Here is a 19719-nt window from a genome sequence, read left to right on the forward strand (position 1 = left end):
TCAGCTATCCTCAAATCAAACTGACCTGCATTTCCCACATTGTCAAATACAGTGTCTCCTGCCGTGGAGTGGAGTGCTGATTCTAATAATTTGAACTTTGAACTTCAGGAGTAGTACTGGCTGTAATTAAACTAGATTAGCATTTTAGTTTTTTTTGCTTTGGTTCTGTGTAAATTAAATACAGCATCACAGTTGCTTTGCCATTGATAGGTAAATTAGCATGACTTGTTATTTCATAGCACAACTTCTGTGCTGTCTTTGCTGTGCAAAAGTGGCAATATATGGTAAAATATATAAAAAATAAACTAGAAAAAATGGTTACTTGTGAATGAGTAAGAAAAAGCCCCAAATACAGTTCACTTATAAATATTGTAATGCCACCATCAAGGTAATTAGATTTTAAGTAGTAAACATTTCAACACTGCAAAACAATTTGAGATTTTCAAACTTTAATCTTAAAGTTTTTAGCAGGGAATTAATTTACAAAATCTAGAAAGCGATGTTAACATATGTTAAATGTTTTGGGATGAATTAATGGCTTTATTTGTGTATCTATAACTAGCTTTCTAAAAAAGGTTTTTTTGGTGGCTATAAATGTCCCTGTTGGTGCCCAGCATCTCTCATCCTTTTTACAATATGAACTAGAATTGGGAGCCATATGACTTCCCTCATCGCAGCAGTCAGCAGTAAGGAAATGTCTTTATGTAAGACCTTCAGTTATGTAAGACCTCTCCACTTAGACTCCATCAGTGAATAGGCTCACGACTCACAAAGGTCCGTGCTAGACTCACATATCCACACAAGGCTTGGATTTCACAATAATGCAAACCCCTACTAAGGATATTAGTAGTAGAAGATTAGAAGTAAATGTGAAATGGCAACTCAAAGTTTATAGGTTCAAATCCTAGCAGCAGTGACTCATGAACTGTTAACATTTAGTAAGCCACTTTACTGAAGTTTGATCCCAGAGGACTGTCTGTTGGTTAAGGAAGTGTCTGCTAAATGGAAGTCATACAACCAACAGGGTCATCAAAATGGTGTTTACAGATTTGCACTGCAGTTTTTCAGTACGGCGTTATCTACCTACAGTCTAGCTGATATGTCAATAAATAGAATAAGAGCCCCAGTTTCCCCTCGGTAGGAGCCAGTTTACCACAATGGAGCAAGATCTTTAGGGGAATACAAAGCAGATTATACATGGACAGTCTCTACACTGCAAAATCTGCTCTGAAACCGTGTTTACAGATTCAGACATATCCTGCTAAAAGCATTCTTCCTTTGTTCATGCTATATTCGTATAACAGTTTTCGTTACAGTGCGTTGATGTCTGCATACACTTTACATCTACTTGTGCACATACATCAGCAAATGTGTGAGTGATTTGAGTGCTCCAAAAAACAAAGGTCCACTGGGTAGTGCATGACTGCCAAACACGTCTATGAGCACTCATGGTCCATATAGTATATGGCCTTTAATGCTGAACTGTGCACTAGATGGAGTAGAATGCAGAAAATAAAGTGTACCCAGGCCTTAAGGTTTTCTTGAGAGGAGGATGTTAAAGACTAATCAGCTAGTCACCGAGGTGCCTCAAGGTTTAGTTCTTGGTCCCTTTACACTTTTCGATATACATATCCTGAATAATTGTGATTTTTTTAGGATGACCTTGTTTAAAGTGAATGCAGCAGAAATCAGTAGACCCTGTTAAGGTGAACGAAGTAAACCAACTAAAGGTTCAGTAGCCCTTTAACAACTTGATACTCATTCCATCCATACTGATATTTATAATTCAACTGATCTTAGTGGCTTTCTAGTATCTGTCTCTCTCCTCTTTCATAGCAATCTCAGAATCTCAACCCAGTTTAAACCCAGATCTTTGCTTGCCAAAATAAGTGAATTTAGGTTATATATCATGTCTTCTGTGTTGAAAGATCTGTCAAAACAGCTGGTAAAATATAAGATTTTACCATCTGTTCCAACTTTTTTGTTTATCCTCTCATTCATCATTTTCTTCCTGTTCTCCTTACTTCCTCTTCTCCTTCGTCTCCATGGTGAAGTCCTGGCTGCCGGCTGGTGTTGACTGTACTTCCATTCTTCAGCATGTCTCTGTGAGAGCCAGAGATAATCTTGCTGTGTTGCTGTCACACAGGGCGAGCGGTTTGCTGTTTCACGTTCAAATGTGCTTTGAAGTGCATCCAGCAATGCACCTCCAGAAATCACATCACGGTTTTGCAATTTGTTTCATTAGGTATTTATTGTTGTATAGGTTTCTAGGTGCCTTCTGACTGAACATCTGAACACGTTACAGGAAATGTTACTCAAAGGATCTTGTGCATTGTTTTTCCTGGGTGGTTGATAAAGTTAAGCATGTTCAATTAAATATATAGTGAAGCAATTCACATGTTCTCTTTTTCTCTTTTATATATATATATTTTTGTTTTCTGTCCATCTGAATGTTCCATTTAAATCATTTTCTATTTCCAATTCACTCCTATTATTTTCTCTTCAAAATCAGCCACTTTAGTATCTAAACCTTTATTTACCTCAGAGCAATATTTATTTCCCCAGACACTGCTAATCCTGGGCTTAAATTGCCTTTTGGATTTTTTCTTTTATCTGTGTCTTGAACGCCGCTGAGCTGTGAAAGGGCAGAAGCCCTCATCAGAATTCAGCCAGAGACACCCATAAAACTAACCACAGCTCAGCCAATCAGTTACAGGGAGGGGTGGAGCTTTTACCGTCACTATGCACATTTTCTCATGGCTTTTTATAAATCCAAGGATCTCATAACTATTCCATTTATTTTCAAAGCAGACAGCACCTGGGGTAGCAGAATTGGGTGCACTCAGTTGATTCCTTCCTCCAGGTTTTCTCTCTGCATCACAAAAAGCTCTACCTGGAAGTTCCTGAAGAGAGGAGCCACTGATGGGAGAGAAGACCTGTTCTTGCCCATTGTTGAATAATTTAAGATGGAGTTTCCTGGAGCTGAGTGAAGTAAGTGCGAGTCTAAGGAGCTGCGAGAACGGAGGTATGAGTGGGAGACAGATCTAAATAAATCTAAATAAAATAAAAAAACTGGACATCCAAGTTCCTATGAAGTCAGTTATGTCTGTATAGGAGAGACAGACAGTCTTTCATCTCTCGTTTTGCCTAAAAAGAGAAAGACAGAGAGAGGTGTGGTTATAGATACAGAGAGAGAGAGAGAGAGAGAGAGAGAGAGAGTGCGTTCTTTGTTTTTTTCTTGTTCTCACAGGAAGGAGGTGTGACTGCACTGACGGGGACTGCTCTCAGTGTGTCAGTGGAAGTGAACGAGAGAGGATTATTCTACTGCATTGCCGAAAGCCTAAGCTGACAGAGGAAGCGAGAGAATAGAGCAGCTCAAGCGCACACATTTATTCCTGTCTGACACACAAAACATCAGCCTGCATGTCATAACCTCTAGTTAACTGAGAGAAACGGAGGGAATTGTTGGTAGTGTGACTCAGAAAGGGCGAAATAGGGCTGTTTCAACCCGCAGCATCACCATGTCATCCAATGAGCTGAGTGCTCCGGAATTGGACCCCTGCATTCGTACCTTTAAGGAGCACATGCATTTGGAGCTGGAGCCTCCGAGACTGGGTGCCGGCAACAAGCGCATCACCTCCCCCAAAATATCTCCCCGCAGCTCCCCGCGCCTCTTCCGCAAGCTCATGGTTAACAAGGGCGTCCGCCACAGGCGCCGATTCACCGTCGCACACACCTGGTAAGCCTGTCTGGGGTATGAAGGGTAAAGAGTGGAGGATCGCAAGAGGAATTTTAGATGGGGAGGGTTTTACTACATTGTTTGAGTTTTTATTTTTTATGAATGACACTGAATTAGTTTGGCTAAATGTTATTATGGTTCAGTGAGGTGTGCTGTCACTGCAGGCGTGATTATCGCAGTGCTATGACCAACATTAGATCTTAATGAGAAAAGAAACTAGTGAATAGTGCGTGATGTGTCGACTGCCATAGAAGCTAAAACAACAGGGCAATTCTGTCAATGTGATGTGACATGTCAGTGCGATGCTCTCTTTGCTCTCTAAGTGGAACCATCTCAGTCTCCTTTCAGGAACAAGTAAAGACTATGAACCGTTTCTCTGATTTTAGAGGCATTGTATGCTAAAATGGTAGATATGAATTTTATAGGTTGTTAGCAATGTCAATAGCTTAAACATAGCCTAGTCAAACCCACAGTAATATTAATAATAAAAATGTGTATATACATAATATTTGTTATATATTTAAAATAATTTTGCATTGATTTCTTATTATATCTATTCAAATTAATAAATACATATTTATAGTGTATAAATGTGAATACATGATTATATATTTTATGTGTAATGTAATTTTTTTGTGATTTTGTGAAACTATGTATGTGCATCTATATTTGTATATCAATATCTTAACATATAGTTCAAAACAAAATATTATATTTATTAAAAAAATATTATAATTTCATAATTGTAATGTATTTTGGCAATGAACTTCAGTGCTTGTCAGGCTAATGATGTTAATACCAAATAAACTCTCCTCCATATTAATTATCTGAAACATTCATTTAGAAAATGAGTTGCTATTCTTGTCATTTCTCGTAAAAGTGTGACCGTTCAAAGCGCCAGCTTTAAAAGAAGGTTTTGCATCACTCAAAATAATAACATAGCAAAAGTCATATCCACTCTTATCACTTACTCTAGCAATTTGAAAGCTTTGTGTCGTGAGATGCTTCCTGTCTATTGGAGAGATTGGATCACGGCTAGGAGGATGTGGGCAGGATATGATGTGACACGGAAGGTTTTTATCCTTTAGTAAATAGAACATTTATCATCCTGTCTAGACTCTTGCTACGGTAATGTTTTTACAACAATGGAACACCGAGCTGCTTTTTATGAGAGATCCTATTGGATCCAATGAAAGAATTGTGAACATGTGCAAGAGTATTTGAGATTTATCTTCTAGAATGCACGGTTTTGATTTCAAGGCATGATGTATTTGAACTGGACCAGGCTTTGCACTTGTTTTAGCCCCTGGAATTTAAACCATTAAGATGTGTTATTCTTGGAATTGAGCCTTTGATGTTCCCCACACATGTACCTCTATGGGAGGACTGTTTCAAATCCATTCTGTGTCTAAAAGGCGTCCCTTCATCTTCTTAGTTAGCTAGGCAGAGTATGTTTAAGGTTTAATGTGTCAAGTACAATACACACTGTGACTGGATTACACCGTGAAACATGCACAGCCACCAGCATCTATGCATTACTCATCCAAACAACCATTAGACACAGACAGAAGAGCATTTAATAGAGGGAGTTTAATGGTGCAATCTGCAATAACTGCAGTGATTTGTATGATTATAGTGGCTGAGACTTTTAGCACCAATCTGCTGCTCACAATGTCAATGGAAGTGCACGCTTTCAATCTCAACGATTCATAAATTGAACCACAAATGGAATCAGAGTGATTTGAAATGTCATAGCTGGTCTCTAAAGGAATACTGTAGCCTTGAGTTCTGGATGTCATCTTTTCGACATGTCTTAATCTGACATATTCAAACCTGTGTATAGACAAGTGGTTTTCTTGACCTAGATGCTACGTCTAAATGCAACCTGAATGTCCTCCGATGATCGGATGGAACTTTTGCAAGTCATCGAACATCTTTTCGCAAATGCGCATTGTGTAGCCGGTGGTTTTACATTTTGTGCAACAGAGCATCTGAATTATTGTGAGTGGAGGCTTGTGTCATAGTTCTGTTCGTGGTTTGGTCCTTGCTGTATTAGGTAACACACATTGGGAATGGATTGGGGGGCAGGGTTGTCTTGAGGGAGTGAGGTGGTGCATGAACATTGAGGTGGAGAAAAGACAAGTGCAGTGGTGTGGAAAACATCGCTCTATAGAATCTCATGCCTTCGTAAATGACGCTCAAGGAGAAAATGAAAGGACAATCTCTGATTTACCTTAAGTGTGGGTTTAAATTATGTTTTGTTCATATTAAATATATATATTTGAGAGTGGCAGGAAATTTTGGGGGGAGAGAGAGGCAATGGGGTCGAGACATGTTGCAGGTCAGACTCAAACCTGCAGTTTTCACATGAGCACCACTCACAGTGGGTATGTGCTATAATTGCTGTGCCATGCCTCACACATTTCTCTTACGTTTTTTTTTTAATTGAAATCAGATTTTTTTTATTATTATTATTTTTAAAAAAGATTTTTGCTTGTTACAAGTAATTATAATACCATATCCTAATTAGGCAATGAACACAGGCTTTTCCATGCTAACCTGCATTTCTGTCCTAATAAGCTGTGACAAGTGACATACATTTTGTTGATTCCTTTTCATTCTTGATCTGCTAAATGGCTTTAAAGTTAAAAGAAAAAGAAAAAGTAAAAAATGTTTAAAATTTACAGATGCTACGGAAAGACCAGTGTGGATGAAAATTTAAATTCACAGAATGCCTTAAAGTCATTTCTTCAAAATGTAACTCACTGCAAATTCCACTTTTACTCCTTTTAATTCCAGTTCAATGTCTTGTGGCACATGGCCAATATAATTAAAATTCCAACTCATGAATTTAAAGGGAGCGGATTCTTTCATTCAGCTCTGCTAATTGTATCACTTGATTCACACTATCAGTGTGAACAGACAAATTACTTGTTGCTTGTTCTTGACACAGTGAAAAACATTTTACATTTAGAGATGGTTAGACAATTTTCTTCAGGTGTTGAAATTAAATCTGAAGGTTTTCAAATGCATATTTCAAAATGGAAGACCGTGCATTGCAGATATTTCTAAGTATATAATGTTAACATCCCCTCAGCTGAATCTAAAACAAGAAAAATCAGCATCCTCCCTTTTTTTCATACTAATCTGCTTTCTTCTTCATATAATGAGATATTCTTTCATTCTGCCTCCAGTCCCCAGGGCCCAATATTTGGATCTGTTCCCTCTCTCTGTGGGAGCCATTACTATATACTACATTAGCATTCATAAACATCTAAAGCATCCCCCCAAAAGGTTTGGTACACTCTATTAAAAGTCAAGCTAACGACTCCTTTCCGTTACTCAGTTCCGTTACTGTGGCTTTGGTGCAAAACCGAGAATGAAAGGTTTTTTTTTTTTATCACAGATGTCTCTGCATCTCTTTAAACTTGGCTCAGTGTTTGCTTAATTTTAAACCTAGCTTCACGCTTGTACAGTAAGATACTTTATTTGGACACATCAGGTTGCTAATTATGTTGGCGTGTTATGTATTTTGGGTTGTAAACTAGCCTTCCTGTCCCCTAGTCTGTCTGAAAGTGCTTGTTTACTCTGTGTTGTGCAGCAGGTCCATGTTTATGCTCCTTTGCCTGCTGGATTCATCAGGCCACTGAACTGGAATGGTTGATATTCAGAACAGTGGGTGAAGAAGAGAGATCTGTGCATACACAAAAGTGTGCACACACACATACTCACATGGGAAGAGCCTCATACATATTTGCTTTCTTTAATATGACAGGCCTGAATCCGATGCCATGGGGTCACATCTCAGCTCCTGGCACATATCATTAATTTGAGCCTTTTAGTGTGAAATTATATTTAGTGTTAAGCCAAGCACAATGTGGGCAATATTCAGATTTTTTTTTCTTTTTAGTGGGGCATGTACACTTTATGTTTTTGTATTGGATAAAATGAATGTGCTTGTGTTGTACTTGGATGTTTATATGCAAGTACAAACAAAGAAAACTTACAAAAATACGTTTTAAATTAACATTTAAATCTTTAAATATTTGATAATGACGTATTGATATTTTAGATTGAGAAGAACCAACTAATACCACAAAACATAACTTGAATTCCTTACTAATACTACTTGATAGTTCTGCTGTTGATTTTCCACCAATGATGTCACTTCTTGGAAGAGTTGTCATTAAACAACTGGTATTTGTTAGTTAAGGGAATTTTACAAAAATCCAACAGCAGTCAGTCTAGATTGCATGCAAATCACATTTATCATGAATTTACCACTTGTCATTTACGATTTATTTATTAAAAAATAAAGTTCTAGAGTGTGACAGTTTATCTTGTTATATTGTAGTGTTTTTAAAAATAGTGTTCTTAATGAAATGCATAGCACCTGACAAGAATTTTCCCATATTGTGATATAGTGATTAAGAAATACTATCTAATATGATTACATCTTTAAAAATTGTGAGTTTACTACAGCACTTTATACCACATATGATGGGCACATGATCGTATAGAGAAATAACAATTAGGAAAGCAGCATGGTCAATACTTATATTGATGACTTGCTTTTAGCACGAAAGGGAGGAGAGTGGTGTGGTCTTTAAACAAAGTGCTGAGTAACAGGATAAACAGAACTAACACAGCCACACTCTCATTAGACACACACACGGTCAAGTGCTTTATGAACCAAAGTGGGGTGAAGTAGAAGAGCACAAGTGATATGGTTTCAGCATCTGTTCCTCTCGTTCGATTGACGTTGCAAGTTTTTGGTTAAGAGCTAAAATGATCATTTGATAAACAAGTTTACCAACAGCTTTATCAAATAACAGATATAGTGTTGCACACACTTTAGATTGAACTAGTAATTTCTGACCTCACACTCAATAATGCATGTCAGCAGTAATACTAATGCAAACACACACTCACAGTTCCTTTGTAAGGCTGTCAGTACATTTAATTAAAGATGTGAAAAAAGTGCATGTGTGTGTATTATACTTTGTGTTCACATCAGCGTCATGACAAGATAAAGATACATTTTACAAAATTTCCATTTATTGGCAGAACTGTAACAACCAATCAAGCCATTTTATATAAGTGGGGTTCAAAAAGTTTATACTGTACCTCTAGTGAAAATGCTTCTATTTTACCTTAATTTTCATTATTATGTATCAATATTATCACTTGTTTTAGCTTATTTTTTTACCATATAATTACGACTTTTGAACCCAACTGTGGCGAAGAAAATGTTGTGCCAACATTGTAAGAATAGCTAGGTGACCTTTTCACTTGCCGGTTGTTGTTAATGCACCTCATTCCCTGGCTCTCAGACATTTTCAGGCTGGTAGACTCACTTTTTGCCAGCGAGTTAATCAGTCTCCAGGGCTGAAGTATCTGGAACACAGCGGGTCTCCTGGAAGCAGACTCTCTCAGCTGGATTTATGGCTGCAGTCTCATCTACTCCATAATTATTATGCTATCTTTCACAAGACCGCCGGTTAAGGCCCACATACTTAAAAAAAAAAAAAAAAGAAGGGACTACAGTTGTAGTTTGAGAAACTAAGTTTCACAATTGATGTCACCAAACAAGCAACATCTCTCTCTCTCTCTCTCTCTCTCTCTCTCTCTCTCTCTCTCTCTCTCTCTCTCTCTCTCTCTCTCTCTCTCTCTCTCTCTCTCTCTCTCTCTCTCTCTCTCTCTCTCTCTCTATATATATATATATATATATATATATATATACTGTATAAAGTGAATTGACCTCCAAAAAATATTATTTCTCGCTTCTGTCTTTATGACAGCATAGTGAAATAGACACAGTCACATTTTTTTACTAAATGTAAAACTGAAAAAGTTTCTGTACAGTTATGCCTTACTGCCCCCAAAGCATACAGGCTTTAAAACTGCATTAAAAATGCATGATTATAAGACTGTTCACATTATCTGCTCAAATGATCTCCTCAGATGAGTGATTACTGTTTCTGAACACCCATTGCCAGCCTCCATCCCGCCACCCATTTATTTTGCTGTCTGCTAGATCTTTAATCAATCAATGTGTCTCAGTCAGAGAGTAAACACTTGTGATATTAGTTTTTTGTCCCAAAACCATGATTAGGATATCAAAGTGGGCTCAGCGAGCTGGACAAGAAGAGGCAGTGAAATATAGAACTGCACAGGAAGAGCTCATTTGAATGCTGACGTTAATGATGTGGATGTCACGCATGCCCTGGAAAGATCATCTTTTAATGCCCACATGGATTTTGTGAGATTAGAGCATATTTGAGATTATATGATGTCCATTATGTTACAAACATATGTATTTATAACACACTTTATGTTAAGGTCCAATTCTTGATATTAACAAATCATTAACTATGACATTTGTCTCAATAAACTACAAATTTGCTGCTTGCTAATAGTTAGTAAAGTAGTTTTAGGTATTTTGTAAGATGTAGAATATGATCATGCACAATATGTGCTTTATAAATTCTAATAAGCAACCAATATAATAGGCATGCTAATAAGCAACTATTTAATAGTGAGAATTGGTCCCTATACTACAGTGATACCTATATTTGTTGTATTTTAGTTGATTAATAATTTTGTTGTAAAACGTGGTAAGCCTACACAAGAAAGACTGAACTCAAGACTAGTCTGTGGTCTGAATGTAGCTGTGTTACTGACTCACCTGACATCCTTTATCATGACAGCAACCCCGTTGAGAGTTGCCCTCGCACTGTATTGTGGGACCATTGCAGCGTCTTCCATTGCAGTGGTTTTGTCATGAATAAACCAAAAGCCAAATGCACTCTCTGCTCTTAGTGTTCCCCGTTTGTTTGAGAGTGATTTCAGTCGAAAAAGCTTTAACAGACATGTGTTTGTGTACTAGCGGGACACATTAACCTCTAATGGTCTGCTCTAATTTAATGCATACTTGAGACATCACGGCACTGTATACTGTTTCTGGTTTGAAGTTCAAGCAAACATTTCTCAGTTTTTCTGTCTCTCCCTCCATCAAGATCTCCCAAGCTAGCCAGAAATGTGGGATATTTATCGTCAGTGCACATTTTACACACTTGTATTTTTATCATCTCTATTTTGAACAGTGTGCAGGAAAAAAAATCATCCATTAATATAAATAGGAATGCCTAGCTTTCTTCAGGTACACTACTCTTCAAATATTTAGAATCAGTAGAACAGTAGAGTCCAGCAGAATTACACACACACACACACACACACACACACACACACACACACTGCCGTTCAAAAGTTTGGTCACAGTAAGACTTGTAATGTTTTTTAAAGAAGTCTCTTCTGCTCATCAAGTCTACATTAATTTGATCAAAAATACAGAAAAAAACAGTAATCTTGAAAATTTTTATTACAATATAAAATAATGTTTTTTTGTAATATATATCCTTTAAAATATAATTTATTTATTTGATGCAAAGCTGAATTTCCATCAGCCATTACTCCAGTATAAAGTGTCACATGATCCTTCAGAAATCATTTTAATATGCTGATTTATTATTAGGATGATCAATGTTGGCAACAGTTGTGTGTATATATATATATATATATATATATATATATATATATATATATATATATATATATATATATACTGTATATATATTCTTTTTTTTGGAAACTGCAATACTTTTTTTTATAAATAAAAAGAATAAAATGAATATGAAGAATAAGAAGAGAGATTCATATTCATAACAAGAATATATGAATATAAATAAAAGTTAAAAAAGCATTTATTCAAAATATAAATATTTTCTAACAATAAATCTTTGCTATCACCTCTTAACAATTTAACACATCCTTGCTGAATAAAAGTTTTAATTTCTTTCGAAAAAAGAAATAATAAAAATGTACTAACCCCAAACGGCAGTGTTAGAAAAACATTTCTATTTTAAATAAATACTCTTCGTTTTAACTTTTTATTCATAAAAGAATCCTAAAAAAAGTATCACAGGTTCCATAAAAATATTAAGCAGCACAACAGTTTCCAGCACTGATAATAAATCATAATATTACAATGATTTCTGAAGGATCATGTGACACTGAAGACTGGAGAAATTATGCTGCAAAATTCATCTTTGCATCACAAGAATACATTTTTTTTTAAAAATATAGACAAATAGAAAACAGTTATTTAAAATTGTAATATTTCTCAATATTGCTGTATTTTTTATCCAATGAATACAGCCTTGGTGAGCATCGACTTCTTTAAAAACAAACTTCTAAACAGTAGTTTGTCATACACTTACATACTTGGTTTTCTAATCAAAATAAGATTCATAAAGAGACTGTATGTTGCATTTTATGTGTCCTTGCATTTCCAGAATGGCAGGTGGACTTTGAGTCATTGGATGTCAGCTGTAACACCAGATCAGTTTGTCATGCTCTCCAGATTGCCAATGTGAATGCCAAGAGATTTATTAGGGGCTTTATCTGGTCTCTGATTCAAAAGCTGTCTCTAAATATGAGCGTGTATCCTTTTATTGAATATATGTTGTCTTTTAATCACTACAGACTGATGGTACATGGTCTGGTGCAGTTTTGCAGTGCCTCATTAGAGCCTGCGAGATCCAATTTTCCTTTTTAAGAAAGTCCACCCACTCCCTTAAGAAACTCTTAGTGCTCATTAACAGCCTGTTCATTATGGAGTACCTACTGAACACACACACACACACACACACACACACACACACACACACCACAGGTGACCACTCTCCTACACACTGTACTTCAACTATAATTAGAGCAGGGAGCTGAATTTGTTTTTGTTTTTTAACTTGCTTTCATAGACTGTGCCCACCACAGCGTAGACACTGAGCTGTCTGTGACATTCGTGTATGAATATGTGCCACTGTAGTCACTTAGTAATGGTGCACAAAACAAATGAATGGTACTTTTGGAAAATATGATTTAATTGATGTACAATCACATATGATGAACAGCCCAGTCATGTCTGTGACCTTGAAAAGGTTGTTTTGTTCTACACTACCATTCAAAGGTTTGGGGTTTCTATCGTCTTCTATGTTCACCATGGCCGCATCAGAAATATGGTAATTACAGTATTATTACAATTTAAAATGACAGTTATTTGAATATATTTCAAAATGTCATTTATTTCTGTGATGGCTGATAGCTGAATTTAGCAGTCATCACTCTAGTCTTAAGTGTCACATGATTCTTCAGAAATCATGTAATATTCTTGAAACAATGCACTATGGTAAAAGTGTTTTGAGGTGATAACGTACTCGGTTACTAACGTAACCTCGGTTCCCTGAAATACGGGAACGAGTACACGAGTACATTTTGGAAAAACTAATTTTTTCTCCTGAACTGAAGCATTATTCAATCACGCAGTGAAACTGCACGGCCATTGGTTCGTGCAGTGTTATTAAAACAAACCAATGGCCCGGCAGCGGTGCTGCACGAACCTATGGCAGCAAAGCCCGCCAAAATGGGCAGGGGATCTGGCTATAATATGGCCAAGAGCATGCAAATGAGGAACAAAAAGGTGACCTTTACACAGAAAGTACCCTAGCATGAAGTGCCGGGACGTCTAGATTATAAAATCTAGCAAATGTAGACGGCGGGTTCCAACCAGCCGCCGCACAAATTTCTGCGATAGTCACACCACTAGACCATTCCCAGGACAAAGACACTGCTCTCGTCAAATGGGCTCTTACTCCAATTGGGCTTTGCAGGCCCAAAGAAGAGTAGGCTGCGTCCACAATCCACTTCGAAAGCCTTTGCTTTGAGACCGGTAACGCTCTGGCGCGGTTTCCAAAGCATATGAAGAGCTGCTCTGATCGCCTTATCGGCGCAGAACGCTCTATGTACGTAGACTTTTAGTGCCCTCACTGGGCAAAGCAGATTCAGCTCTCAATCGTCCTCTGTGTTTTGTAATGCAGAGAGAGTGACCACTTGTGCTCTGAAAGGTGTGGAGAGCACCTTTGGTACATAGCCATGCCTTGGTTTCGGGACGACCTTCGAGTCGTTAGGCCCGAATTCTAGGCAATTAGGGCTTATCGAGCAATGGCCGTGCAGTTTCACTGCGTGATTGAATAAGGCTTCAGTTCAGGAGAAAAAAGGAGTTTTTCCCATAAGCGTCTTCCCCCCTTCTTAGCATGGCGTGATTGAACTGGGTTCCCATGAAGTATTGAAAGGGAACGTACTCGGTTACTAACGTAACCTCGGTTCCCTGAAATACGGGTACTGCGTTCCTTGCCATGCTAAAAGGCTGCACGACTCAGTCGTCGTTTCAGTCAAATTAACCTGAATTCCTGTGGCGAAGCGGGCAATATATAGCCAGATCCCCCGCCTATTTTGGCGGGCTTTGGCAGGCTTCGCTGCCATAGGTTCGTGCAGCACCGCTGCCGGGCCATTGGTTTGTTTTAATAACACTGCACGAACCAATGGACATGTAGTTTCACTGCGTGATTGAATAAGGCTTCAGTTCAGGAGAAAAAAGGAGTTTTTCCCATAAGCGTCTTCGACACAGTACAAGTGAAGTATTGAAAGGGAACTTGATTGATTATCGGTATGATTGAATATCAATTGATAATCTGCTGGTGATCATGCATCTGATAATCCTAATTTGCATTGGAAGGAATAAATGTTTTACACTTTTACACTTTTTCTGCAGGTTTTTTATCTTGAAAAATCCCACAGCCAGGGTCTTTTCGTTGAATTTGAATGTGCATTTCAGGTATAGAGGCTTGAATTTGTTTGTTTTTTTCAATATAATGTCTTTCCTGAATATGGCACAATAATAAGCCTAATTTACATAGAAAGAAGAAAAGATTTGCTCTGTAAAGATGACTCATGCATGTCGTAGAGCTAGACTGGCGTAGAAAGAAGTTTAAACTGGTGCTGAAATACGGAGCACTGCTTAGTGAATTTGCAAGTCTTTTTTTCTCCATTATTAATCACATTCCACACTAATAAGGACAAGGAAGGTGGCACATTGCTCTTTCTGAGCGTGCATGCTTGTATGTGTCTTCCATGTGTATGTGTTAGTCTACTCCACTCTGCAAAATCTATTTATTGCTCTCCAACCTTTGTCCTTGAGTTGTTCATGTGTATTTATGTCTCAAAACCTTTGCTTGTCATGCGGATGGGTTGTTTCTTCATGATATATATAAGCCCTAATTCCTATAGGAACTGAAAAGAAATCAATATAAGTCCCACATTCAGTTGCTGAAGCATTGGAATGCCCAGTGTATAGTGTTAGCAACCTTTTCCTGTCTGGGAACACTCATTTGAAGGTCATCATTTCACATTTCTCTGATGGAATGCTGTGATAAAGGTTTTCAGTGTACAATGCAAGTTTGGGTAATGGTATTTTCAAAATGTTAAGTAGTATGAGATTTGAATTCTTTAATTGGACATGCAAGTCCTTGCAAGAGAGCAAATTAGAATTTTTTAGTTTTTTTTTAAATACTTGAAATGCTTTGTGACACTCATGGCATTCAGCAGAAACCTTAACATAAAAAAAATGTAAAGGCAGCTATAGAAGAAGTATTTTTTATGCTCGGGATTTAGTAATCAGTATTTATTTAATGGGAAAATACAATAAATTATTCAACTGTATTATTGTAAATATTAGTACTAATTATTATTTTTGTTTTTGTTGTTGTTACATTTTTGTAACTTAAGTATGCTCAGTTTTATTTTGGCAACACTTTACAATAAGGTTGCATTCATTAACATTAATTAACACAATCCAGGGTTCCTAGATAGGCGGTAACTTACATTGTGTCTACACCAGATGCGAGCGGCGCGGCATGACGCAACAAAATACAATAGAACTTATTATAAATTATCAGTGATGCTGTCTACACTGGATACAGCGCGACAAATCCCCAACAGAAAACTGCTGACTCGTTCTATTTATGACGTCCTGACATAAAGTTCAAATGATTTGCAATGCTTTGTCGCGTCCAGTGTAGATACAATGTGACAGCAAAAACATGGAAAAGTGAAAGTCGTGACATTTGCCAAGTATGGTAGCCCATACATGGAATTGGTGCTCTACATTTGGACTGAACAGTTTTGAGAGATTGAGTGATCTTTGTTATGAATGCTGGTTCGCAGTGAGTTCACAGTTTTAACGTAAGTTTGCTTTAGCCTAATTTATTTTCAAGATCTGAGGTAAAATATATATTGTTGTTTTCACTATGGCTATGAAGTTCATATTCAAACTCACATTAGACACTTTTAACATTGAATAAAGCATATAATCATTACCTGAGATTATCACTGTCATTTGTATGTTGTTCCTGCCGCGATGTTGCAGAAAATAAAAAACATTTCTAAAATAGAATTCCGTGTCGTTTATTGTCACGTGTCACTGCGGGGTGGTCAGGACTTAGGACAAAAACTACATGAAAAAGACACTTTTTATCGCACCGTGTCACGTCTGGTTGGGACACACAATGTTAGAGTTTGATCCCCCTCAAAAAATGTAAGTATAAAAATATTAATGCTGACAGATCTAATAAGTGAATCTGCAATTAGGGAAAGTGGAGAGAAGAGATCCAGTCTGGAGATGAACAGGAACAGTTGATTTGCATGACAGACATGGAGATCCAGATTTTTTGTTTGTTTGTTTGTTTTTAATATTAAACAGCCAAAGTTCTTCTGTATCTAAATGTAAAAATGTTCACTACTTGGGAAAAAATCTGAATATTTATCTTTTGACAATCTTTTGATTATTTTAACAAAAGCAACAATAATATAATAATTTTAATATACATATATGTAACTAACCATGAAAAATGTTTCTTAAGCATTTATTAATCTTAGTTAAAACAGATTTCAACATTTATAAATACATTATTTAAATAAAGTTGTATCTATCAATGTTAATGAGCTAACAGAGACTTAACAGTTGTATTTTTATTAACTAAAGTTAACAAAGAATAACAAATACTGTAACAAATATATTGCTCTTTGTTAGTTAATGCATTAAATAAAGTTAACAAACGGAACCTTACTGTAACATGTTACCATCATTTTTAAATTCTATTACAGTAATTATTACTTACTATTTTATTATTAATGTTAGATTATTACAATTTAAAACAACATTTCTATTTGAATCTCTAATTAGATTACACAGTGGACTTTTCATGTTGAATATATGCCATAAATCAGAATAAACAAACACATATTTTAGAGTATGTGTCATAGAGTTGAGAAAGAGAAGCACATTTCAGGAATGTGTTTACATGCTTCCTCAAGCAGCTGATTGGCTGTGTCTAGCATTGGATTTAATGAGTGTATATGAGAATCCCTCAAAGAGGTTAATGTAAGAACAAGAGCAGCGTGAAACTCTCTCATTCTCTCTCTGATACACATTTATTACAGCTCTACTATAAGATTTGCTCCACAGTGAGAGAGAGATAATAGTATAGTTATTTGAACTATATTATGGTCTGTTTTAAAATATTTTTAAGAGTTGATATAGGATTAAATGTATTGTCTCAGTGTGTCTGGTGCAACATTTCTTTAGATTTTTTAAATCTAAAACTAATGCCTTCTGTTTAGGGTTTATTCATTTTTAACCTGAATGAAGTATTTATTTAATATTTCTTAATCAACCTGAATATACTAATGAAAATAATTTGTATAATTATTCTCCATGCAAGTCTCAACTAAAAACCCCATTTTAAGCCCAATGGCAGGTGAATTGAGATCATTTAATTTCCTTTAAATGTCATGAAACTATATTACTTACACCTAACATCTCAGATGAACTTTATGAAATTTTACTGAAGGAGCTCTGGTAGATGGAGTGCAATAGATCAGGAGTGCAATAATTCTGACAAAAATATACATTTTGGATCCAAAAGTGGAAGCACTTAAAATGTCTTTCCCCATTTACAACAGTTATATAAACTACAGTATGAAGAGTGTTGCAGCTAGTTGCAGCAGTATTGACAGATTTTTAAAATCGCTGTTTAAAAAATAGAAAAAATATTTTATGATTTGGTTGAGACAAAAAAATAAATGCTGGCCTGTTCTTTCCAGGGCTGTCCAAAACACACAAATAAATATAGACCCTCAGTGTGGTGTTGGACAGGTCATCATGACACTGGAGGAGGTTGATTGCTTCATGCACCACACATTGAAGAGCCAGCCATCCTGCTACAGTTTGTAGTCACAGTACATACTTGTCTCATAATGCTGTATGCGTGTAGGTTGATCATCAGGAAAAATGAGGTACTTCACTTACTTTTCGACAACAGTGTGCAGTTACAGGTGTTCAGGTGAAACACACACACTAATTTTGAGGTGTGATGTGTGAGCGCGCGTGTCGCTGTGTAAGCAAGGGAGGCTGCTTTTAGCAGGATGATTTATCGGGCCTGTTACATTTCAAATAAATGTAATTGAGAGTCAATCGATAGCAGCGGCTGCTGTGTCATGCCGCTCATTTTAACCTAAGCGTTCAGCTTAAATATTATTCAGCTCCTCTGGGAGGGCAGAAAGTGAGACAAATGAGGAGAGAAACGCAGATACTGAAGAATCAAGGGAGAAAGAAATCGCCGGATAAAATAAATGAAATGGCCCTTGTTGTTTCCTGTTGATTACATCACATGGAATACAATAACTGCAAAGGAACCAATAGCAACAGATTTGCTTCGTCTTCTTTTCTGTCTCCCACAACACTGGCTAAATCAAACATTCAGTTTGAGCACAGCTGGATGCATGTTTTGTTGATGAGAAGCTTTTGCTCATGACTGCTGTTTATTCCGGTTGCCAGGTGGATTAGGTCACATTATTAGGATCATTATTAATTTGGGTGCCAGGGTTGAAGATTTAGTAAATAACTGGCTTTAAGTAATAAAAAAAAGGCTTACTATTAATGATCAGTTTGAATAAATGGGTTACACCTACAGTATTAAAATCAAGGTAAGAAGTTAGAAATAGGTTGTCAAAGGGATTTTTACACACACACAAAAAAATAACATCTGTAATCATTTACTCACGATTATGTTGAAATCTTTGAGGAAAATCAGTGAGGTTCATTGTTTGTTCCGGAACCTACTGAGTTTGATTATATGGACAAAAACTTTATTCAAAATATATGTATATATTTTTTTTAAATGACATGAGGGTAATTATATGATGACAGAATTTTTTCTCATTTTTAATACAGTTTTCAACAGATTACATACAGTGCAATATGCCTGCAACATTAAGAGCAGGTGTAATATGAAGTCTAATAAAAATATTTATAGAATATTTAATCTGTTTACTCCCCTGCCAAGGAGTTTCATGATGAAGTCACAAAAAGGCCTGTTTAAATGGCTGTTTAATGTAAGACGTTAATGAACATGATTTTTTATAAAGGGAAAAACAACCATAAATTGCTATGTAGTATATTTATTAGAGGAACTGAACACTCATGGATGCAAAATGGTGAAAGAATGTTTGGTTTTACTTTAGAAGAAGCTGCTGGATAGTGGCAATTTTTAACTCATGAAAAGTGAGGTCTTTCGGTTGGATAGTCTGTCATATTGTCATAATTCAGACTTGGTGACATTTCAGCAAGAAAAGTTTTTCGCCCACAAGAACTTTTTTCAACTCCTATTTGACGTGAAAGAAAACAATATTTAAACAGGAACTTTTGATTACAGGGGATATTGATGTATTTAACAAACCATAATTAAGCACGAAATTATTCCCAAACTTATTAAGACTTTCATTGGTTTTACTATATTTAGGAAACCGTTAAATTAACTGACAATGAACTGCAGTTTTCCTTCATGTGTTTTTTCCTTTTGAAACAGAAGTCAGGATTATTTTTTGGTCACAACCATTTTTGGTCCTTTTTCCCAGAAGAGCATAAATCTGCTTAAATTGCATAAATCTGCTTAGGTTTTTAAGGAGTAAATTAGCATATAGATGGTCAAAAAATTACCAGATATAGACCAAACGCTAAAGCCGAA

At 36.4% G+C, this 19719-nt stretch overlaps 1 protein-coding gene across 2 annotated transcripts in view; it reads left to right on the forward strand.

The window, feature by feature from the left end:
• The window catches only part of pde4ba (phosphodiesterase 4B, cAMP-specific a), a 142996-nt gene that overhangs the window by 44477 nt on the left and 78800 nt on the right, over positions 1 to 19719 (forward strand). Inside the window, exon 1 of one of the 2 annotated variants that reach the window (XM_059571018.1) lies at positions 3402 to 3739. The exons of the other annotated variant lie outside the window; for it this stretch is intronic. Within the exon in view, the coding sequence (XP_059427001.1) occupies positions 3522 to 3739 (218 nt within the window). The 5' untranslated portion in view covers positions 3402 to 3521. Of the gene's footprint in view, positions 1 to 3401; positions 3740 to 19719 lie in introns of those variants that run through there. 2 annotated transcript variants of the gene reach the window in all.

The sequence above is a fragment of the Carassius carassius genome, chromosome 17 (genome assembly GCF_963082965.1).
Source record: "Carassius carassius chromosome 17, fCarCar2.1, whole genome shotgun sequence".
Lineage (NCBI taxonomy): Eukaryota > Metazoa > Chordata > Actinopteri > Cypriniformes > Cyprinidae > Carassius > Carassius carassius.